Below are 24,972 nucleotides of genomic sequence, written 5' to 3' on the forward strand. Positions count from 1 at the left end.
ACTTTAGTGTGAAATGGCAAATATCTGACTCTTACTGAAAGCGACTATCAGTACAATAGTAAAATAGTCTTCTGGGAGTAAAGACCGTAGTAGAGTGTATGTTTTCCCCTTCAAGAACTTATATTTAGAGCAAGTACAGGTATGGGGCAGGTGTATCTCTTTACTAAATTACATATTCTCACACACTTATTATTATGCATTGTATCAACTATTTTAGGGGAAGTGCGATTAGATGTTGGTAGTAAACACGTTTAAATAAGGGTAAAACCATGTGAAAACCCACCTCAACAAGTTGGACCCTGCCCTGATAGAGCCTGTCTGGAGGCGGAGGTTCTGGAGTCTGGTGGACCAACGTCATGTCCTGGCCCTGAGGATACAGTATGTCCAGATGAACACCACTTATTCAGAAAGGGACAATAAATGTAATGGATCGTACACAGTGGCAAGAGTACATTTCAATTCTATTTATTTTCTACATAACAGAGACAGACATTTCAGCTGTCTTTCAGCAGAAAGTGTAGCCTCCCCCACTTTCCTCACTCTATTCCACCAGAATAATTAGGAAGGCAAAAGAAATCATTGCAGACAATTCTCACCCTGCACATTACCTCTTCAATCTCCTCCCATCAGGCAGGAGATATAGAAGCATCAAGAGTTCAACATCTCGCTTCAGAGATAGCACTTACCTCGTAGCCATTAGACATCTGAACTAGATGTATGTATATGTAGCAATATGCATAGTGCACTTTAAAAACAATGTAATTCCCTATGCTGCTGGTTTTTGTATTGTATTGTCCTTTTTGTTTTTGTATCTATGGTTGTCTGTATATGTTGAGTATGAACCAAGACAAATTCCTATCAACTTGTTGACATGGCAAATAAATTCTTGAAATTCTTGAATCTTGAGCTATCCAGCCTTCATCAGTGTGAGGAGTTACGAGTGTCAGTTTCCAGTGTCACTCTTGCCACGGTGTGCAATCCATTAGCCTTATTTTCCATGATGTTATTTTGAGTGAAAGTCATTATTCAGAAAGGGAACATAAGACATTGACAAAGAGAGGTGAGTGATGACAGGGAGAATCGTGACCCTACGTACAGTAAGCAAAACATCTGGCCTGGTGTTCAGCAGAGTCATCCCTTCACTGGGGATGCCAAAGGACTTGATCTGGTACGTCAGGAAGCCTCCATAAGATGACACCTGAGACGGACAAGGAGAGGGAGAATGAAGATGATCCCAACAAAGGGAAGGTAGAAGCCACAGGAATTAAGAAAAGTTGTCGTCTACACACATTACAGTGTGTTAATTATAATAATTTGGTCCGTACTCCTTTGCAGAATATGCCACTATATAATTGCGTATAGGTCTACAGTGAAATGTGGTATCTGCGTTTAAACCATAGAGTATATAAAAGGATAGAGACTGAACTGGCGCGAAGCTCCGCCCCCCCAGCTATTCATGTCAGTGGAAGTTGCTCAGTGGTGTTTTGAAGCACCCGGAAGACTGCCGGAAGTACCGTCTCAGAACGTCTACTTCCGCATTTGACCACCAAAAAATGCGGAAGTGCAACCGAGCGCTCAATGTTAAAGCCCAGCTGCACGGGGTTTCCCGGTCATGAATCCACGGGTCCGCCTGTAGTCCCTCCTCCTACCACTAGGGCCCAGAGCTTCAACGTTGAATAGCCTAACTGGCCCCTTGGTTTAAACCCATCCTAAGTATCAGGAGCAGTGGGCAGCTATGGGGGCAGTGCCTCAGGGAGCAGGTAGGAGATAAGTGCCTTGCTCAGGGACCGGGGCTAGGATGCGAACCAGGGCCCTTAATGTAAGTCTGAATGTAAGTCTCTACTCTCAAGCCTTCCAGTCCCCCTAATACTCTTGCACTTTATACATAGGATAGGTTTTCCGTACTGCCTTTTAATTGCTCTTAACGTCTCTCTTGTCTACTGTACCATAACTATGCATTGTTTTTTATTTTTTTATTTTATTGTTTCACTGATGTATTGTATTGCACTGTATCGTATTGTTTTTCTTTGACCTGTGAAGCACTTTGGTACGATGAGTCGTTTTTAAATGTGCTATACAAATAAAATTGATTTGATTTGTTTTGAGAGTGCAGAAATGTACAAATGGTTACATTCGTAATTGTTTATACTACATGACGTATAAATTAAGGATTGAGGTTGGCCACGACTGTAAGTATTGCCAAACATAATTATTTAATTCAATTAAATTTAAAATTGCTGAAAAAACTGTCATGAAATAAAGCACAAACCAACTTGTCTTGACCTTGCCAGCAGTCTCCATCTACTCACCCTGTCTCCTAGGTATGAGGATGGCGCCACCCAGTGGAGAATGTGTACCACAGCAGGCAGCTCCTGGATGTCTGCCACCACTGTGTTACTTGCTGCGTTCAGTACTGAGGGAACTTCCTCCTGGTCCGCTCTCTCCAGACGCCAGCCACGCATCTCCACAAACTACAGTACCCACAGGGGACATTATATCCAGAGTGAGTCATCACGCATCTCCACAAACTACCCAAACACAGGGAACATATCCAGAGTGAGCCATCTCCACAAACTACCCACACACAGGGAACATATCCAGTGAGCCATCTCCACAAACTACCCACACACAGGGAACATATCCAGAGTGAGCCATCTCCACAAACTACCCACACACAGGGAACATATCCACAGTGAGTTATCTCCACAAACTACCCACAGGGAACATATCCACAGTTGAGTCAGCTCATACTTACTGGTGTACGGTCAACAGTTATGTTGCACTCACTCTCTATGGATGTTTTCCATACCTGCAACACTCATTATTTAACCAACCCAACCATATATAGTTTGTCATCATATTACAAATAGCAAAGCAAAGATAGCAGAACTACAAACTGACAGCCAGCGTGTTGCTATAAAATGTAAGCTTGTAGATCTGCCACTTTCATTAACATTTTCACCTATGCCCAAAATAGGGATGCCAGGTAAGATCAAAGTGATTCATTTAACATAGCTTTTCCGAACTGTGTAAAAGTTTGAGATGTATAGAGATGAAGTGAGTTTAACGTTGTTTAATGCAAACAGATAGGACTTTTCTTGTTTGGATGTATGGGCTGTCAAGGCTAGAAAGTAGTTTTTTTGCCACTCATAACTTGTATGATGATGATGATGATGAAAATACATGAAATGAAAAACAGTATTTACACAACTGCAATTATTCAGTAATCTGTGCATGGGTACAATTTCCAAAGGCATTGATGGACATGCAATTATTTAAAAAAAAGCGCTCTTATCATCATATATCATCACATTCCAGCCAATCACTTTTGGCATCCTCACTTTTTCTGTCCTCACTTTTTAAAGCCCTCAGCCAATCAAATCGTCGCTATGGGGTACACACAGACACACAAAGCTGGGCATAGGAGGGGCTAGCACCCCTCAAAAATATATACACTGACCTTCCCCCTGTGCTTGCTGGAGCTCTGACACTCGCCAGTCACTCCAAAACAGAAGCAGCTGGTGCAGCCAGTGGGGTTGGACGGGTCAAAATGGAAGGCGCCATCCCTGCACGCATCACACCGGTCACCCACAACGTTTCTCTGCAACAACAACATGGAGGAGGTCAGAAGAGGAGAAGAGGGCCACAAGGAGAGGCAAAACGGAACAAAGCAAAATGGCATAATGTTCTACATTACACCACACTGACCTTGCAGAGACACTTCCCTGTGTCGGGATGGCATACATCTAGTGTGACCCCACCCTTGTTACAGTCACACAGTGCACAGTTTGGGAAGCCATAATAGCCTTCTGCACAACGGTCACACTGCCGCCCCCCAACCCGAGGTTTGCACCTGCAAGAACAATACACAGATATTCACTTGTACTGTATGTAATCTAGTTGAGACTTGCATTATATTGCCATCTGGTTTGGTTAATGCCCCTGGAGAGGTTTACTTTATATCTTTATTAGAAGTATACATACTGAATATATACACTGTAAATCAGTATTCTTATTAATTGGGACAATAAGTCTTGAACTTCATGAGCGCATTTCAACAAGGCAATTCAATGTGCTTACACAAAAAATAATATAAGATAATAATCATAAGATACACAAACGAAATATCCCTGACGCATGTAACTCCTTGACCTTAACCCGACAAGTGTTTTATCGTTGCACACAGAGTTCCAGTTCCACTCACGTGCATTGTCCCGTGACGCGGTCACAGTCAGCACCTGCACTGGTCTTGGTGCCCAGGGGCGAGCAGTCACAGTCGTCACAGCCCAACAAGGGGTGGTAGCTGAAAGTTTGAGCCTCACACACATCACAGGAAGGCCTGGTGGTCTGGGGAGGGCAAATGCACTCGCCTGTCACCTCATCACAGAGCCGACGGCCACACTGACACGCTACAGAAGGGGAAACGGATTGTATTCAGTTTCAGTACTAGAATACAATACATTTCATAACAGTTGTGAATATGACATGTATGGGAGGACGGATGTATATGCTAGTGTGAAATAATGTCCAACGCATTCTCATGACATTTTGCCATCTTGTCAGGTGCCTTTGGCATCTGAAGCTGGCGCTGAGGATTCTTGCACCATGTTGATGAATGATCATAAATTATTCCCACCCGTATCAGCATGCAACCTGGACACCGCTTAGCAGAAGCTGGCTCTCGGCAGGGGCACTCAGCTGGCTAAGGCCTCGCTCAGACGTGACTCACAGGGCACTAGCCAGCTTCTCATTAATGTTTTTAAGGGTGACATTGCTTGTTTTCAATGAGTCTACAAACATGATACAAATTCCGTTGTCACAGACAGCCCATGCATGAGGCATCTATTTCAGACATTGAGGGAGATCTATAGAAACTAGGGCTGGGACTTTTAACAGATTCATTTTGATTAATTAATTACAGAAACAATAACGTAATTAAAAACAATTACGCATTTTAACCCATTCAGGCCTGACGTCGAAATTAAAAAAAAAAAGTTTTCTAAATCATGAAAATTTTCGGAAAGATTTGAGGCACATTTTAACGATTTTTCAAAAATAGCAGACCTACAAGCTCATAGCGCGCCACTCGGTGGCGCGCTATGAGCTTGTAGATCTGCTATTTTTCAATAGCTAAATTATAACATAATGTTTAAAACACCAAAAGGGGTTCCCGCCCCAAAATGGGTTAATGGTTAATGTGGTTAAACGCTAACGTGACATGGATGCGTTCCAGGTCTCAATGGATTAATCACGCTTAGTTTTTGCACCACAGAACCTTTCTCACTGGACGAATTTCAGGCATACCGATCATAGCGGTGCACGCAATGGGAGAATAAGCCGATCAGACCGCTTGCTTGGACCGGTGGATGGGACATTTATATTTAAAAAAAAAAACGTACAATAACTCAAATTAATTAGATTATTTTTTGTAATCAAGTCCAGGCCCTAATGCCATCCTCTGGCTTCCAGACATGACACTAGAGCAGGGGTTCTCAACCCGTGGGTCGCGACCCCTCGGGGGGTCGCCAAATTATTTTAGGGGGTCCCCAAATTATTTTCAAAAAAAAAAAAAAAAGAAAAAAAAAGATTTATTTTTAAATTTTATTTTCACTTTTTTTCAAAAATAGCAGACCTACAAGCTCGTAGCGCGCGCTATGAGCTTGTAGATCTGCTATTTTTCAATAGCTAAATTATAACAATGCTTAAAACACCAAAAGGGGTTCCCGCCCAAAATGGTTTAAGGTTATTGTAGCAGTCAATTTATATTGGGGGTCGGGAGGGGGCGGGGCGGGGGTCCCGAGACATTGCCAAAGCATTTCCGGGGGTCCCCGGCCAAAAACGTTGAGAACCCCTGCACTAGTAGAGGACATTCACAAGGGACGTCTCGTGTACTTGACCAAGTGGCTGTATACTGTATTGGAATGTGACGAGTCGGGGTGATGAGTGAATGTCCACTCACATCTGCAGTAGGGAAAGCCATAGTAGCCTGTGGCACACTTTGTGCACTGTCGACCAATGACATGCTGCCTGCAGGGACACTGTCCTCCATTTGGATCGCAGGCGGACCCCGTGGAGCCTGACTGGTCACAGTTACAAGGCAGAGCTCCACCATTGTAAGATGCTACTAGTGAGCGGGCAGAGTCTCTGCAGAACTGGGATGAGTTTCTGGGGCTGAAGAAGACATAGAAAAATAGGTTGGTTTATTCATGTAATTGGCCGCTAGAGGGCGCCATTAACAAAGACATCCATTACATGGTTTATTTGTATGCACTTAACTGGTGCTTCTGAAAAGGAAGCCAGGTAACACATATATCTGATAAAAATGTTACATCGTAAGCAATCCAGGTTTAAAACAATCTACTAACTAAGTAGACGCATTCACATACATTCTAAAATGCATATTACGTTTTTTTCTGCTGATTGCTTGAGCAGTAAGAAGCTTAACCCATTTTGGGAGGGAACCCCTTTTGGTGTTAGCTATTGAAAAATAGCAGATCTACAAGCTCATAGCGCGCCACCGAGTGGCGCGCTACGAGCTTGTAGGTCTGCTATTTTTGAAAAATCGAAGAACCACTGACATAGAAACATAGCTTTTTCAGAAAACTGTCAGGATGTAGAAGACATTTTTAGAATCTGATCTCAGGTCAGAATGGCTTAATGACATGCTGTATACACTGACTGCTTACTCAATATAAAATCCCTCTCCTCTGCAGTGTTGGATAAAATCTGCAGACTTATCCAGCAGCTTGGGTTTCAGGAGATCTGGGGCGTAACTGTTATCGCGAACCACCAAGACGTAATCCTAAAGCGGAACAAAGCATAACAAATTTATAAAGAAAAAGCAACAACAATGCTCTATCTGATAACACCCCCATTGCTTATCGGTGATATGTAAACCCTACGTGAACCATGATATAAACACAACATGATAATCAGAATTTACCACTTTAAGTCGTTATTTTATTCTGCTTGGACCTATATGGAGTGAAAACCTACTACTACTACTTACATCTACTAGATGTAAGTTTGTTCCTGACTTAAATGGTTTGAGAACTGAGCTCTAAAGGTTGATTTATACTACATTGTATGACGGTGTCTCGTGCAAAAAATAGACGATCTAAAAGCTCACAGCGCATCACATAGCGACGTGCTGTGAGCTTTTAGATCTGCTGTTTTCTAAGCAGACTGTATGGAGGAGCTAGGTATGAAACGGTCAGCTCTAGGGTTGTTGCTTTTTAGGACATGGCAGAACCAAGGGGCCAGTGAGGCTATTCAACGTTGAAGCTCTGGGCCCTAGTGGTAGGAGGAGGGACTACAGGCGGACCCGTGTATTCATGACCGGGAAACCCCGTGCAGCTGGGCTTTAACATGTAGGACCATCACTCCCTACGTCATCCCGGACCTCAAATTTGAGGTCCGGAGGAGGTACTTCCGGCAGTCTTCCGGGTGCTTCAAAACGCCACTGAGCAACTTCCACTGACATGAATAGCTGGGGGGCGGAGCTTCGCGCCAGTTCAGTCTCTATCCTTTTATATACTCTATGGGCAGAACCCCCTGGAGAGAATACGGCACCTCCTCATGGCAGACGGTTGACCTGAACGACCTCGACAAGGCATTCCAAGCATAATCTCCTCGGTTCAAGAACTGCGGCTCTAATCAGCAGCCCAAAAGTGTCATGTACAGCTTAAAAGGTACATTAAATTCATTGCATCGGCTCCTGGGGCGACCCAGACAACTGTTTGAGAACGGTAAGCATGACGGGCTTAGTGATGGACTTAAGCGACTGACCAGGGTGAGGGTCTTTCCAGGCGGAATCCTGACAGAGATGATGGGCTCTCGCCAGGAATGGCGTTCAAGGTCAAGGGCGATGCGTTGCTCGGCGATGACCACCGCCCTGCAGCCGGAGACACTGGGGCAGAAGGAGGCATTTATGGAGCCTGGGGAGATTGAAGACAAGTAGAGAAAAGACGCGGTGAGTTCACACAATAAGAGCTATTAACGCTATAATGGTGTCCACGATCTTTGATCATCTTGTCATGACCCGAGGGGGCTTAATCTGACCTTATTATAAAAGGTATCGCCCCTTCACTGAGAAGACCACAATTATGCCCACATCACATGCTCATTAGATCCACTAGCCACTGCCAGGAGAAAAACCATTATGCTCAAAGGGAGCCGGTATGATTCCATTACGTTTAATTAGACTAGATTAGGTGTGAGACTGTGTCACAAACTCACCATTCCAGGTGCGCCCTGTGTCCACCAGCACTTCCACGGGAAAGGAGATGTGCTCTGGCTGCCGATAATGGACCACGACCACATACCTGCCCGGGAGGGGTACTTTGGGGTTGAAACTGATCTCCGTCTGGAAAAAAGGGGAGGACAGGAAAGGGAGCATGAGTGCAGATCGAGTAAGACTGAAGAAATGCATGGGAATGGCGCAGAGGGGACATGTTGTCTCAAGCCCTCGAGACAGCGAGCTTAAAACAGCTACGGGTCAATAGTGTTGGCAACGAGGGCACAATACAACAGTGATACCTGGGGAGATTTAAGCAGGACCCCTTCACTCTGGGGTTCAGTGAGAGGGAGCTGTCGCCTCCGTCTCCACTCCTCGCTCTCCCTCTGCTGAGGGGTGACGACCCGGGGGGAGGAGGGCTGTCCGTCACGAGCTGCGTCCAAAAGCCACGATGCGGCGGGCCTCGTGAACTGGCTTGGAACACAATGCTGACTGAAGAGATAGAAGAGCAGAAAGATGTAGACTAACTAATTTCCTCTGAGAGGCAATTTTAGATACAGCACAGTACATAATAGACAATAAACGCATCACAAAAACAATGGGTGTGATTCACTAAACTGTTTACACAGGAATTTTCCAAACTTCTCACGTTAGTAGTCTGATTCAGTAATCATTTTTTGTTTGTGAATTTTGCGGAGGGCCGCTCTTTCTCAGGTCTGCTCGGATGCAGACTTACATGTGACAAAAGCTTGCTGTCATTAGAATTCCTTATTCTAGACTACTAACGTGGGAAGTTTGGAAAATTCCTTTACACCCAAAATATGGGTCTAAACAGTTTAGTAAATCGGCCCCCCTTAACATTTATCCAAATAATCTGAAGCAGTAAACATACTATCGTCATATCACTATATTGCTTAAAGCTGGGTGGAGCACTTGAAGGGATGGCCAAGCAGCGCTGAAGTGGAACAATTGGACCCATTTGGACATGGGGTCAATCCCCAAGTAGAGGTCGAAATTTACAGTATGACATGGTGCTAATCTCCAGTGATCGTCTTTTGAATCTTGACATCCTTTGACTATCACATTCTCTTTCATCAGAGATCACACATTTACATTTACACATTCCACACACGTCGTATGAAAGCTCCTGTTTTAGAGGTTAACTCTCTGATCTTTTGGCAATCCCCTCTGCCTTCAGGATTAATTCCCCCCATCCTCATTTATTTATTTTTATTCCACCTCTTGCATATTTTCTCTTTCATTATGACATTACTTTGGATTCAAGCCCCATGTCCAAATATCCCAGAACTCCCATTTGTTTGAATGTTTTTGTTTTTTGTTCATCCGTTAGTCCTTATCAGCCTATCTGTCACAAGGCAGTCCTGGCACCTCATTTCATGGTTTTCTCGTTTATTTATTTTCAGTTCAAAAAGCAGAACAATGAAGGCCAAAGAACTAGTGATATTGTCAGAAAGCCACTGCACCGTATCGAATTATCGCAAGAGACTTGAAAGAGATTGTTTTTCCATTTTGAACGTTTGCTTTCTTGATAGAAGAGATATGGGCTTAGTAATAGGCTTTTAGTTGTGATTGTAATGGAAGCACTCTTTTTTAAGGTTTTCATTAGTTGAGCCATGTTCAGTGAGTGTGAAACCATTTTAATGAGCTGTCTGTATGTCGCTCTGTCGTCTCCTAGAGGGTGCTGAAAACACAGCTCAACTATGCACACCTCTAGGGTGCCTAGTTTATTAAAGCCACAATGCTAAGTTTTATGTAGTTGTATCCCTCTCGTCATGACAGAGGTATGTAAAACTGTCTGGGTGGATCTATGCCATCTGCTTCAAATAACGTTGACTTTGCCAATGAGTACGTGTCCTACCCAACACCAGGGTCAAAATGACTCAATGGAAGAGTAGGGAGAACCCTTTCAACCACCGCAGGTGTGTTAGTTATATCGTATTAACATACTCTACCCTGCCCTCCACCCTTAACATACTCCACCCTGCACTCTACGCATAACTTCATTCATTCAAATAAGCTGGATTTCAGATTTAATGTTCTAAATCTAAAAGACAGAGCCTGATAACTCATTTTATGGATTCAGGGAAAGTGAGTGTGCGGAAATAATTTAAATGCTACTGTCAAAATAACAGGACTGGAAACCGAAACGGTAAATTATTGTCTGTAAATATATGTATTGTACAGCTGGAAATTCTAGGTTGGCCACTGGGTGTTGTTTTGAAAGAGAGAAAACAAAAAAAGGAAGGCCGACCCTATGCTCCGACAACCTCAGGTGAGTGACCCTGCCCTGTGAGAGGAATGCACAGAATCACACCTGGAAAACAGATGTATTTGTCTCTCCACAGCAGGAGGCCAAAGGAACAGGCTACAGGTATTTTGTCTTACAAACAGGTTTGCTCTATGCCTGTTGTTATTATTACCCTGTGATACCCCATTACTGAGTTACTGTACCTGTCTTCAGTAAAGCGGCCATGGACCGAGACACACAGTATCTTGGGGTTCACATACTCCATGAAGAATTCCTCTGCAGGCACTGCGAAGACTTTATGCTACAGAGAAAAATGACAAATACGAAATGCACCAAAAAAAGGAAATTCTGTCATTTCTCAATTTCATATTCATAAGCAATAATTAACTTAAAAAAAAAAAAACCCTGTCTCACCAGTAGGAAGGAGGCTGTGGATGACTGCAGGAGAAGCGTGTCCTTATGCGTAAGCTGGAACACGGCCACTCGATTACTGCTGTCCACGGCAACACTCCGACAGAGGAAGCTGCAGGTGGTGCAATGAACACACAAATGAAAAAAACAGGAACAACATTTGTATTCATGCAGCAGAGCAGATATATGAGCAGATGCACAGCATTTGGTGGACTCGTGCCTAATGGCTGTATCTATGCAATGAAATTCAACACGCCACCTGTACGCGCAGCTGTAAACATTGGCTCTGGCTTGGATCTCGCCATCTGACTGGCCGTTGACGAGCAGGTTGACATTCTGGACCATGTCCACCTCGCTGGCATACTCCAGGACCAGAGCGTATGGCCCGGGCCGAGACACACGCAGACCAAGCTGGAGCTGGGCCTACAGAGCAGACAGACCAAGTGACAAATTCATTCTCATACAATGTCATCCTACGTGGCACACAGTGGTTCTCAAACATGTGAAGGACCCCCAGTTGATATGTATTTGACCACAGACCCCCCCCCCACCCAGTGTTGGGAAAGTTCATTTATTTTATGAACTAGTTCAGTTCACAGTTCAGAAATTTAAAAGGGAACTAGTTCAGTTCATAGTTCATAATTCAACATTTTGAACTAAAGTTCATGGTTCCAAAAAATGAACTATTTTAGTTATTTTTCGTTCTTTTTTTTGTTTTTTGTTTTTTTAGTATTGCCACAGCCTATAGCCATTTGCGCACCAGCTGAGAGACAGGGATTTAGTAACCTCGCCTCACCAGGCTTTCCACCACCTAGGGATTTAGAGAATGCTGATAGGCACTCAAATGAGATGTTAACGTCCTGTAAGTACATGTGGAAATAAAACTAGTGTTGACTAATCAATACACGTGGCTCTTATTTTGATGAGGCAGTTTCTGCACAGGAAGTCCGTTTCACTTGGAAGCTACAATGGATGAGCTGTCAAAGTACTAGTCGCTAAACCACATTAGCGACCATATTTACAATATGAAAACTGTCACTTAGACAATGTAGGTTACACACGCTGGAATTAAACATGGAACCTGCAGGCAGCATTAGGTGAGTAATTAATTGTATACGTGTTGGACGTTCGTGGTTGTGCTAATGATAAACGGACAGCTGCTGCTAGTGGGATCCTAGGCTCCTGCTGCTTAACGACGACACTGGCACTGTGACTAGGTGCATCTGTTGCATCTGCCCGTGTGAAAGCAGCATAACGTCGTGGCAGGATACGGACGTCTGTAACTCCCCCCCCCCCCCCCCCCCCTCACTCTTGAACGAAGTTGAACGAGAAAACGTGACGTTCACACACGCCAGAAATGAACGCGTTCACAATGACGTTCATCAGGCAGAAATACAGTACGTTCAGTTCACGTTCAGCCCAAATGAGAACGCGTTCGTGAACTATCGTTCTTTGAACGCGTTCGGGTACAACACTGCCCCCACCTCCACCCCCAACCCCTTGGACTAAAAAAATCGTAATAATAAAGAAAATACAACTTTATCAGAAATTGTAGATCTACAAGCTCAAAGATTAGCTCACAGCTAATCTAAGGTCACAGGCTATTTTTGGATGGCTGAAACATAAAATGGGTTTAAAGTGTTTTTTTATGCTATATAATTGTTTTTGCTGGGGGGTAAGAACCACTTTGAGAACAACTGCAATAACTGTGCTGAGTCGATAGAAGATGTTGTACTTCCATACGTGCAACATGTGAACATTTGCACCTGTTTGTACACATCGTTAACCCATTCTGGGCGGGAACCCCTTTTGGTGTTAGCATTATGTTATGCTTTAGCTATTGAAAAATAGCAGATCTACAAGCTCATAGGAGCTTGTAGGTCTGCTATTTTTGAAAAATCGAAGAACGACTGACATAGAAACATAGCTTTTTCAGAAAACTGTCGGGATGTAGAAGACATTTTTAGAATCTGATCTCAGGTCAAAATGGGTTTAGGTCTCTATGTGCACATAGAGCGTGCCTACCGCCTACCTGTGTGCCACTGACAGAGGCCATCTCAGGGTGATCTGGGGTGGGCCGTCGCACACGAACCTGCCTCTTCCGGCGCCCACTGCGGCTGGAGAGCTTCCCCTGCGTGCCCAGAGCCGAGCTGAACCCGTCCATTGACACGTGCTTATACAACAGACAGCTGAGAGAGAGAGCCATGAAGACAAACGGCGGTCAGCTATGTGCAATAACACCAAAGATCAACACTCATCATTCTAGCTCCGTTTGATCTGGGCATGAAGTTTACATTGAACATGTTCATGAAGGGTGGATTTCTGAGGGGTGCTAGCCCCTCCTATGTCCAGCTTGTGATTGCCCGGAATGAGATGATGTACGATAATGTACGATGATAAGAGCGCCCCTCACTTCACACCGGTGTGATTTGTTTTATTTAATGTATAGTATAGAATGTATAGATCGGCCTGGGCCATGGCTCAGTGGTCCAGGCACCTTGGCTGGTAATCCAGTCTGGCAGTGTGCCGCGGGTTCGACTCCCGATCCCGACGGCCTTTACTGCATGTCTTCCCCCCATCTCTCTCCCCATTTCCTGTCAGCCTACTGTCTGTCCCTCCATAAAAAAATATAAAATAAAGGCAAAAGCCAAAAAAGAAAAAAATACATTTAGAATGTATAGATCAGTGTGTCTCAAACAGAGTGGCTGTACCGAGTAATATCGAGTGGTGAGACATGTTTACCATCTTGGGAAGAACAACTTTGCGTGGTGTCAGTTTTTGTGATGTGTTCATTAATTCACTGAGATGATAAGAATGTGGTTCCCAAAGCGAGAAACCAGTTGTGGACCACTGGGTTTCTATGGTAGAAACCAGTTTTGGACCACTGGGTTTCTATGGTAAATCCTGTAATTACTTTGTGTCCGTGTCTGCAGCGGGGCTGTACGTGCACGGCTGGGTGATCTTCTCCTGCAGTAGAGGTGCCTCATAGTAGTCGCGGGGAAGCAGCACTAAGTAATCCTGAGGAATTAGAGTGATATAAGCCCAAATTGAAATTACAACATATTGCATTGTGTGAGCAAAACATTGCCAGTCGGTAACTTTTAACAGTAGCAATGTTTTGAAAACATTTCAACCACAAGTCGTTGTGTACAGTTAATGATGCGTCTACGACCTCAGGTGTTTCCTTCCCAAGGCTTGGAATTCTGCTACCGAGTTTATTTTACTTTTACAGTGAGCTCTATCTTTTTGGCATTAGATGGCATTTGTCAACTCTTGCTCAATATTTGCATCTAAAACACCATGATCAATTTATGAGGGGCGCTAGCCTCTCCTATATTCAGCTATTACTGTGTAGATTTTCGTCTTACACAAACAAATTAATGGAGAATTTACGTCATATGTGGACGATCAAATCGGCTATTTTTGTCCTACACAAAATAGGATTCCTATTGACAATGAATGGAGAATTTCTGTCATATTTGTCTGAGCAAATAGACATGCTACATCATGATGATCACTTCACATTTTTCATTGATGATTTGTTCACAATGTGAATCAGCCTATCTCTTTGACTGCACAAATTACTTTCTTTTGAAAACACAAAAGATTAAAATAGTGTAAAAGAAGGAATGTATGGTGCTGATTTCTCTCACAGTAGCTATTTCTATCATCGCTATTAATTAATTAGGCATGAGTGTCACCTGATCTCTTCCTAAAACAAAGTTGGTAACTGACACTTTAATCCTTTCACAAGAGCACAAATTACGCTCGATTTATAGTTGCGTGTGGCTGTCGTGCGCCGAAAATAAATAGCAGATGTACAAGCTCGAGCTTGTAGATTTGGCTATTTACAGTGGGCGACACCCGTGCACAACTCAGGTATGAGGTATGACTCAGACCATAGGCTTTCTACATGAGGAAGACGCATGATAAACAAACCCCATTTCACCCTCTTGTACTCACAAGCAGAATTCCCTGTGCCTGTATGTGGATCAGCCATTTTCCAGGGGTCAAAGAGAAGGGCTGAGCGAAACCATCTCCCGGAACAGTGAGGAAAGTAGGGGAGGTGCTGACAGGGAACACCACCTCCTGACTCTGACCGGACCCTGCAGGAGAAATCAAACCACAGGCTGTCATCGACCGTGTAAGATATATTAGATACATCATGCCCCAATTTATTATAAACTACATGATGGGGAGTTGTTTTTATTGTTATACAACACCAGTGCCGGGGGGGAATCAACTATGTTGACATTATAGTTAATGCCCTCCTCTTGACAAAAATGTGAATGCTCTCCAGTCTGAGTGGTTTTCCCGAGCCAAAATTATAAAGTTCATTCAAAGAGTGAAGAGAGAGTCATTTCGTCAATCATTTTGGCTCGCCTGCAGGTCTTCTGGTGTACAGCAAATTCCAATTGTCCTATCTTTAAAATTAAAGCATCACTTTTAATGCATCACGTAAATCTTCTAAATCTACGCAAATCTTAAAAAGAAAGTTGACGCCCCTGCTTTGAATCACAGTCCTGGAACCCTGGTACGACCCCCAGGCACCAGTATGGATGGCCATGACTCCCTTGACAGATGCTACAATACAGTGTGTGTTTAGTTCTATTATGTGTGTTATGAGCAAACAGGGTGTGAGCGGGTTGTTGAATTGGACCTTAATGACAATGGTATGCATGGTGACACATTTCAAAGCCAACAGACACAGCCTTACCTGGGGCGCCATGGTTATTGGTGGCCTTGACACTACCGCTCACATTTGTACCGACGGGGTTAGCGAACCTCAGAACCACACGGAACAGGGGGGACAGAGGCTGCAGTGCCCCGTCCACATCAACATGCACTGTTACTCTGACTTCAGTCTGCAGAGACATGGGGAGGGGGGACACACATAGCTGACTGGAGGGACGCAGGTGTGGGTAGGAGGAGGCGTTAAGGGAAATGTTGACGGACTAGTGGGTTAAGCAGATAAAACTGATACGAGGGGTTAATTCATGGAGAGCCAGCGCGGTCAAGACAGGAAAAGAAAGCTATAGGAAAGATGGCCCTTCACTTACAGTCACAGCAAGAGGGAAAGCCAGCCTCTTCCATTACCAAGATCCTCGCTCTCACACGCGCTGCCCCTTTTTGTTGGAGAGTGGCGTAGCGCATTATTACATGGAAAGGGCCAGGAAAGCCTACAGCAAGCATTAGGATCACCTCTGGCTGAGAAGAGATAGGATTAGTGCTAGGAGAGCTAGTGACCACATTACCTACAATAGCCTCATTGTAAATGTTTCAAGTGGGAGAGGTAATAGAGAAGGCAAGTGCAACAGCAGTAAAGTAAATGGAAAAAATGCATCCAGTAAAACCTTGAGATGAGAGACACGGTCGAGCTCCCCACGCAATAAATGAGTGCCAAATTATTTTGCAAAGTGCGTCACGTTAATGCAGTGCAAATGTCCCAATAAGTAAATAAGTACTGACCTGTGCCGCAGACAAAATGGCGTAACCTCTCCAGCTGAATGCTGGGAAGTTGCGGGGGTCAAACCCAAAGCGCACAGGTCTAGAGTTGGGAGTGATGCCATTCTCTGCTTCATACTTTAGCTGGTGGAGGCTAGGGAAATAGTAGCCAGTTGCGGGCCTAGTGGTGCGGAATGAAATTTAAACCCAAATTATACATACAGTGAACATAGTTTTTTATGTGCATGAGGATGTAAGGGCTTTCAGCTTTCAGCACTATATTAGGACTGCAACAGTTGACTAATCGATCTAACAATTATAAAATGTAATCGATAAAAGTTGCTTGATCTACACATTGTGAGCTTGTAGATCAGCTATTTTCACAATTTTCGCATGGCACCTTTGTGCGTGGAAGTGGTTTTTAATAGTATAAAATATTGTTTGAATAGTTTCAAGATAATGTGAAGTTACGATTCAGACAGTGCTTACTCAGTGCAGGTACGACCCACGACGCTATTCCGACACCGACACTGTCCCGACACATAGTCACAGCCCCTGCCAATAGCCCCGCCCACATCACACTGACAGCCTATCAGGAGGACAAAAATAAGACATTCTCTTAGATTACAGTATAATAACTCATGTTGGTTACAAAGTTAAATCTTTTTGGTTTTACTTGTATGTTAATTACTGATGCATTACATTACATCAATGTGTAGAAGACAGATTTTATTTTTAAACATCTAGTATAGATCAAAGCGCTCTTTGAATATGCTGGTATAACAACGGAGTAGAAATAGAGAATAGAGTCCAGCCCATATTCAGTGATTTAGGTTTGAAGACACTACTCACCTTCACAGCCAAAATAGTTACGTTTCTGCACCAGGAAGTACCCGTGCTTACACGTGTCACAGGAATGTCCACATGCATTTGGTTTACAGAAACACTGCCCATTTTTCTGGAGGAGATGATTCACAGTGAAAATATCAGATTAGGCATATTACACTATTAAAACAACGATAATATTAACACTGGTAAATGGGTACATCAAATAGCATTTGTCAACATTAGAGAAAGTAATAACAGAACATTTAACCCTGCATGCAAGTACAAATCTAAGGAATTCCATAAACAAAAAAAATATATAATTATTAAGATAAGATGTAGTGAAAATAGCTGATCCACAAGTTCACACCGCGACATGAAGCGACGCGTTGTGTGCTTGTAGATCTGTTATTTTCACTAGTTTGGGTCCCGGGGGAAACGTCTTATCTATCTTTTGGGTCTCGACCTGAAAAGTTTGAGAACCATTGCAGTACAGTATAAAGTATGGTATTATTGCTCAACATCACAGGTGGAGAGTATAAAGAAAGCACAGGTAACCTCACCTGTTGACACTCCCCAACGCCACTCAGGGTACCCTTTAAATCACACTGACACTCTGTCAGAGAGAGAGAGAGAGAGAGAGAGAGAGAGAGAGAGACATAAGGTGGGGTTGGTAATTGGTGGGAGATGGCGTTGGCGGGGCTCTACCGTCCGTGAATAGAGTCTGATTACAGGATTCTCTCACTTTCATGGGTGAAACATGACAGCACAAGCCCCCTCCCCTCCCTGATCCTCAGAGAGTTGCACACATCAAAGGCCACGTATATGTACAGTGGGAGAACGTTACCGACGTTGCGGGGCTTTTTCAACTCACTGAACGAAATGAAATAAAGGCTCTCCTCAATGTTCGGCCAGACGGCCACAGTTAACCTGAGGCATTCCTGGGATATTAAACTCTTTTTTCTCTCTCTCTCTCTCCTCTCCTGTATCTCTGCACAGGGTGACAGTGATAACATTCTTGCTGCGAAGCAGAGCTGTAACATTAGACCGGGTATCTGGACAAAGCCTCCGGCTGTTCCCTCAACACTGGCTGGTTAATGGAGGCAAGCTACTCTCGACTGACTGTTTCCATATACAGTACTTATGTTGAAATGGTGTATAGTAGTACAGTAGTTGTTTTTTGGTAGTGGATATTAAGCTGTTAGGCGCTGTCAGAGTGCTAGACGGCTTAATAGTGTTTACTTTACTAATGCCGGTGAATAACCAGTGTCTCTTTTTTCTTCTTTTTTTGAGGGGCGCCAGCCCCTCCTATATACAGCTTTTGTCCCCACACGTCTCAATCTTTGCCATTGACAGTGAAAGGAGAAATTAGGTCAAACGTCCGCCAAATATGACCTAAATTTGTGGCAACACAAACATTAAATGCCATTGACAATGAAGGGGAAATTTACGTGATTATTTTGGACCACAGTGGGTAGAGGGTGGAGCTTGGGAGTATTCCAGGTTTCTGAAATGCCACCATGCACATTCTTGCACTGCAACATTGATGAAATCCCACACGTTCAAAGGAAAGCTGCCAAGAAGTCTTTTCCTGTATTAATGCGTTTTTCCCCCAACCGTCCCTGTGAAGGACAGGAAAGTGGATGGATGGATCCCCGTTGACAGAGTGTGTAAGAGAGGCCAAGGCCCATATCAGCACCTCTTCAGGTTGCTACTGATGATTTAATACTTCTGACGATAAAACGTAGGGGTTGATATTGCTAGGGTGAAAAAAACAACCTTTCGTCTATTTTTGCAGAAGCTACTGTTGCCGCACAGCAGAAGGTTTGCAGCTACTCCAGATGTTTCAGCAGAAGGTGTGCAATTAGTTGTTTTTGCAAAAGCTGCGCATGCGCAGCTAGGTGTTATATATATATACAGTATACACGATATTGCGTATTTAAAAAAATCAAGTTATCATAAACTAGGCAATACCCTCCATCATACACTGGGATCAATTTGTCATCCAGTCATCCAGTCCTAAGAGAAACAGGGAGTGGCAGTGGCTCAGGGGTAGAGTGACCGGATGGAAACCGCAAGGTTCCTAGTTCAAACCCGGGCTCCGCCTGCCCCAGAGTTAAGGTGGCCTTACACTAGCCGATAATCGGGCATTTTTGACGCTCGGGGGGTGCCCGACTCAATCGGGCACCCCCCGCGCGCGATCGGGATCGGCCCGATCAACATCAAGAATGTTTGATATTTGCTCGGCCACACTCCGATTATCCTGTAGTGTGTGGTGCTGTCAGATTTCAAATGCCCGATTATCGGCTAGTGTAAGGCCACCTTTAGTGTCGAAGTGTCCTTGAGCAAGACCCTGAACCCCTAATAAGCTCCCGTGTGCAGGTTGGTGCCTTGCATGGTTTCCTCCGGCATCGGTGTATGTGTGTGTGATTGGGTGAATGTAATGCACAATCTATGTAAAGTGCCTTGGATAAAGGCGCTATATATAAATGCACCATTTACCATTTACCAAACAGTGATATGTAAAGTGTCCATGTACGGTATGTGTGAGTGGAAATGACCGTTTACAGTTCTGTAGTAGGTGAGCTGGCAGTGTTTACATTCAGAATAGAATCCAGGCTTTCCATGCTATGATGCAACATTATAATAGCTAAAGGCTCGCTCACTTGAATAATAGAAGAAAAAACAGCTTAGTGTGATTATCTGTTGGGTATAGGCGAGAGTCTGAATCTGTTTGTTTTCAGTAAAAAGACTATCAATAACGATGGAAGTTGGAGATCCATGTCCCACCCGGCTATGCAATACCCGTTGTACCCGTGTCAGAGTACCCGTTCCACCCTTCTGTCTGTGTCACTTTTATGCCCATATATGGAGATTTCTGTATCTGTCTCTCTGTGTCCCTTTAATATGGAGTTCTGTGTCAGGCATGCCCAAATATGGAGTGTTATGATGTCCCTGTGGGGCGAACGGTTCTCGAGTTACGATGCCTCTGACAACTAACTGTGTTGTTGCATTTTTGTTGGCAACAATCTCTCGAAGCAAGGTACAGCATGCTATGAGGAGTCTGTGTGGAATGTGGATATAGGCTTCACAATGGATCCAGGTAATCATGTAACATATCTTTGTCCTACTTGGGACTTACCTATACAGCCGCTGGGGTGTAGTGTAGCTAGGTTCCAGTAGAGAGGTTTACATCTGTCACACAGAGGCCCCTCTACATTTGGCAGGCAGCGACAGGAGCCCTGGAGAGGCTACAGGGTTGGCAAGTAAAGAATAACGTTACATAAAAAAAAGACATATATATTATATCTAACATCGATAACATTGTTTCTAGAAGTCCTATAGTAAATCTTTGTGTCACTATTGTTGATTTACTTTTTTCTTCAAATGGAAGGAAGTCTCTTTTCCTTTTTTTGATTACAGTTGATTTCACTTCCACTGACCCCCCAAAAAAACACTTCCTTGTTAACTCTTCCGGATGAAGGTTTGGCAAGTTTGCTCTGTTATCAGATACAGGAATGTGATACACGTGAGTCCACACCCAGTTGTGGGGGGGGGTAAATTCTCCTATTAAATACATGAACCCCAATCGTCCCTATACTGAAGGCAAACGTTCTGCGAAAACGGCTGATGTAAGCTGATCATCTATTTTTGCCGAAGATATTTAGTGTAGAGCAAAAATAAGAGGAGGCCTAGCATAGACCCTTGGGAGACTCCGGCCAGTATATAGGATTAAAGTGGTTGACTGTGCTAATAAAATACACAATCATGGTCTATTGCTAAAAGCATATCACTAGTAATAGACCATGATCGTGTATTTTGTTAGCACAGTATCATACGAAATTATAGACATCATGATGTTACAAAAGCTACGTTTTTAGCATATAAATGATAGTCTGTTGAGAGAGGCCTACCTACCGTTTGTGAACTGGTGACTTCTGACCCTGCTGCGTTACACTGTCTAATGGAGGCTGGAAACACACACAATACACACACAGTCAAAGGATAAGCTCCAATCATACATTAGGCCAGGGTTCCCCAATTAATTTTCCTCGAGGGCCATATTTTGACTAGGGTACCAGGCTGGGGGCCGAGTCCGCACGCGTGAGGTCGAGGTCTTGCCCTGAAAATTCATTTTCAGGGCAGGACCCCATTTGAAAAGGATGCCCAGTTTGACATGCATAGGCTACTGACCCCCATTTAATGCCATTTATATCTGGGACCCCCCCCCCATTTAATTCTTCCGCGGGCCGCAAGGGGGCGCTCCGCGGGCCGCAAATGGCCCGCGGGCCGCCTATTGGGGAACCCTGCATTAGGCCATTAACCCTTCTGAACATTTGTAAAGCATTCACCTTTATAGTTAATGTATGCATAGGACTACTGTAACTGTGATCCAACAGTACTGTAGTTTCTCATGAGGAGATCTCCGATGTCCAATGTCATTTGAGTATATATTGTAATAACGAAAAGCTTCAAATCCCCTTAGCATCGAAGCCGTTTGTTCTTGTGAATCTGTTGCCTTCCTTCCAGCTAATAAAATGCAAACACTAATATATTAAAATACACCAAGTCTCACTCAGCTTGACATTATGTCTAATGTCATTATGGAGTAAGGAGTACGTTAACACATTTTGTGCCCAAAACGTCTGTGGACGTCCTGGGTATTACCGCACGTGCATAGCCCAAGACATTTTTTTATTAAAAAAAAAATCTGAAAAATCGAAACACTTTTTTTTCTTTTTTTTTAAACACGTGGTGCCAAAGTTTGTGTTTTCGCCATTGAGAATGCATTTGGCGTTTAAATTAAATAACTCAGAAACTATAAAACATTTCAAAGTAATGTGAATGGATTTTCTAGGTGAAAGTGATTTTGGGCAGTTTTGCGTGGGCTCTCAATGTGTTAAGAAGTAAAGACTTGTTCAAAAGCTGTGTTCACGTTCACTACTGTCATTGGAATGAAAAGGCGGCCATCCTACATCACACAGTTACGGGAAGTAAACTGGAGATGGCATGTCTTTTGTCTTGGTCACCATCATGATCTTTATTTACAGTCTTAAGGGCCTACTTTAAAAAGAAAGTGTTACAAAGTGATCATTATTATTTGTGTAAAAAAAATCACACCTGTGTGAACTGAGTGGTGTAAGGTCTTATATAGACTGATCAGCTGTGATCTGACGTAATGCCTGACGTAATGAAATCACACCTGTGTGAACTGGGTGACCATAGCAACCATGCTCATTTTTTGGTACGAACAGACACGTAAACTAACAAAGCTGAAATCACACCCGTGTGAACTGGGTGACCATAGCAACCATGCTCATTTTATTTGGTACGGACAGACACGTAAACTAACAAAGCCAGTTGTAGGAGTGGTTTACACCACTCAAAAAAAGGAGGGGGACAAAAGACACAGCGGTGAATCGGGCATTAGTACCTGAACATTGGGGGAACTGTAGTCCTGAGGCACAGCGGTCACACATCTGTCCCACCACCCCGGGGAGACACAGGCACTGGCCTGACAGAGGGTTGCATGTAGTGCCGTAGGAGCCCTCCCGTGAGCACTGGCACACTGACATCAGGAAACAAGCAAACAAATGCCACAAAGCCTTGATGATGTGTGCATACATGTGTGTGGTGGTATATCGGCTCAGAATGCCTGTGATATGAATAAAGGCTTGACGAAATTCCCAAACAAATCCTGTGGCTTCTTGGAGACACGCTTCATGTGCAGCGTATCATCTGTGTCCGATTTAACAGAATGAACACTGAAAATGGGACTTATTCTCAGTGGGTCTAATCTTGGAAATGAGAATCCTTCTGAAGATGAGGGCAAGCCCCATATATTTATATCCCCCCCAAGTTTATCTCTGTGTGAAATGTCTTGTTGTGTAGAAAACACGAGATAAATCAGCGTAGATGACAGCACGGGGCTTTAACGGATACTGTGGGAGAATCATGGTATTCACCACAGTCATGAGAAGAGGCCACACAGTAAGCCTAATGAAACCAGCAGCATTACTTTTTCCAGCAGCAATGGGACATCAAAGGTCACACAGACCCGATCTCTCTTGGCTCTGTTGTAGTTACATGGGTTTGGCACAGTGGTACAACTCACCAGCACAGTCTGGGTAGCCGTAGTAGCCAGGAGCACATTGGTCACACTGCGGTCCCTGGTAGTTGGCATGGCAGCTGCACTGGCCGCTCGGATCGCACAAAGTGCCAGCTGCACCAGCGCCGTCACAGCGACACTCTAGACGTGACAGGAGAGCACAACATTTGACATCTCGCAGAGATGGATCATGAGAGTCATGACGCAACATACGTACTGTATAGGCCCTGTCAGATTACATTTTCTGCCATTGTGTTTTGTGCCATTCTTCATTTATTTTATAAAGTATATTTATTGGTTTTAACAAATTTAAGGACAACAAACAGACATTACACAACAAGAACATAATAACAAACAACAAAATAAAAGAAAGAAAAGAAAAGAAAAACAGCTCAGGCACAACACTATTATAAATAAAAAGATTGAATATACAAAGACATGGCAAGAACAATGAACCATAATGACAATAAGTGGCTTTTGAATTTTGATAGACTCCCGTTCAGGAAATACATCCATACAGTATATAAATACATATATTAAAAAGGCAGACAATACAGTTATCATAGGCACCAAATCATTACAATAAGAGCAGACCCATGCATACTCCACTCAAAGGCGGCAACCGCCCCAAGAAGCGGCCCCGATGCAACGCATCGAGACCCCTGCCCGGGCGACCACCCCCCCATACCCCATTGTGCCATTCTTCTAATGACACTCTAATGTGTACCCACTGAAATCGGTACACATTATCTCTGGGGTCAGGTATTCAAGATGTATTAGTTTGATTTTTCAGATCCTATTCCAAGTGGCTATGACCGTAAGTTTGCAGGCCCCGAGTAGGCAGGAGCGGCTCTAGTTGATGATGTTTTCATTCATAACTGACTGTATGTTTGCTGATATAAATGAGCTGTGACTCAGCAGTGTGGAGATTCTCCCTCACCCTGGCAGTTTGGGAACGAGTGGTACCCAGGTTGACTCACCCTGGCAGTTTGGGAACGAGTGGTACCCAGGTTGACTCACCCTGGCAGCCTGGGAACGAGTGGTACCCAGGTTGACTCACCCTGGCAGTTTGGGAACGAGTGGTACCCAGGTTGACTCACCCTGGCAGTTTGGGAACGAGTGGTACCCAGGTTGACTCACCCTGGCAGTTTGGGAACGAGTGGTACCCAGGTTGACTCACCCTGGCAGTTTGGGAACGAGTGGTACCCAGGTTGACTCACCCTGGCAGTTTGGGAACGAGTGGTACCCAGGTTGACTCACCCTGGCAGTTTGGGAACGAGTGGTACCCAGGTTGACTCACCCTGGCAGCCTGGGAACGAGTGGTACCCAGGTTGACTCACCCTGGCAGTTTGGGAACGAGTGGTACCCAGGTCGACATCGGTCACACCGCTCCCCCTCCACTCCCCGGCGGCACAGACAGCGTCCAGAGGCATCACACACTTCACTGACTGAGCCACGGTCGTCACACACACACTCTGTACAGGAAGAGATCATAAACTATTAGACCACACAAGCAATAGCATTTAAGCTGCAGCAGAAATTAAAATTAGAAGAAGCGGCCCCGATGCAAGAAGCGGCCCCGATGCAACGCATCGAGACCCCTGCCCGGGCGACCACCCCCCCATACCCAAAGGGCAAACAAGCCCCCACCCCAAAGCAGAGCGTGCTTTGTGCCAT

At 44.2% G+C, this 24,972-nt stretch overlaps 1 protein-coding gene across 3 annotated transcripts in view; it reads right to left on the reverse strand.

The window, feature by feature from the left end:
- The window catches only part of LOC306942931 (laminin subunit alpha-3-like), an 89,915-nt gene that overhangs the window by 28,656 nt on the left and 36,287 nt on the right, over nt 1-24,972 (reverse strand). For all 3 annotated transcript variants that reach the window (XM_079529119.1, XM_079529118.1, XM_079529120.1), the window contains exons 14-40: nt 24,636-24,770; nt 23,302-23,436; nt 22,621-22,755; nt 21,105-21,157; nt 20,329-20,437; nt 17,750-17,802; nt 17,214-17,319; nt 16,851-16,950; nt 16,386-16,542; nt 15,634-15,781; nt 14,880-15,022; nt 13,831-13,934; nt 12,949-13,105; nt 11,176-11,339; nt 10,920-11,028; nt 10,709-10,806; nt 8,539-8,728; nt 8,239-8,365; nt 7,789-7,937; nt 6,687-6,802; nt 5,960-6,171; nt 4,205-4,409; nt 3,709-3,853; nt 3,461-3,601; nt 2,310-2,471; nt 1,097-1,198; nt 284-367 (exon numbers count right to left, since the gene is read on the reverse strand). In XM_079529119.1, coding sequence (XP_079385245.1) covers nt 284-367; nt 1,097-1,198; nt 2,310-2,471; nt 3,461-3,601; nt 3,709-3,853; nt 4,205-4,409; nt 5,960-6,171; nt 6,687-6,802; nt 7,789-7,937; nt 8,239-8,365; nt 8,539-8,728; nt 10,709-10,806; nt 10,920-11,028; nt 11,176-11,339; nt 12,949-13,105; nt 13,831-13,934; nt 14,880-15,022; nt 15,634-15,781; nt 16,386-16,542; nt 16,851-16,950; nt 17,214-17,319; nt 17,750-17,802; nt 20,329-20,437; nt 21,105-21,157; nt 22,621-22,755; nt 23,302-23,436; nt 24,636-24,770 — 3,539 coding nt within the window. The remainder of the gene's footprint in view (nt 1-283; nt 368-1,096; nt 1,199-2,309; nt 2,472-3,460; nt 3,602-3,708; nt 3,854-4,204; nt 4,410-5,959; nt 6,172-6,686; nt 6,803-7,788; nt 7,938-8,238; nt 8,366-8,538; nt 8,729-10,708; nt 10,807-10,919; nt 11,029-11,175; nt 11,340-12,948; nt 13,106-13,830; nt 13,935-14,879; nt 15,023-15,633; nt 15,782-16,385; nt 16,543-16,850; nt 16,951-17,213; nt 17,320-17,749; nt 17,803-20,328; nt 20,438-21,104; nt 21,158-22,620; nt 22,756-23,301; nt 23,437-24,635; nt 24,771-24,972) is intronic.

This window comes from Electrona antarctica, assembly GCF_951216825.1.
Source record: "Electrona antarctica genome assembly, chromosome: 19".
NCBI lineage: Eukaryota > Metazoa > Chordata > Actinopteri > Myctophiformes > Myctophidae > Electrona > Electrona antarctica.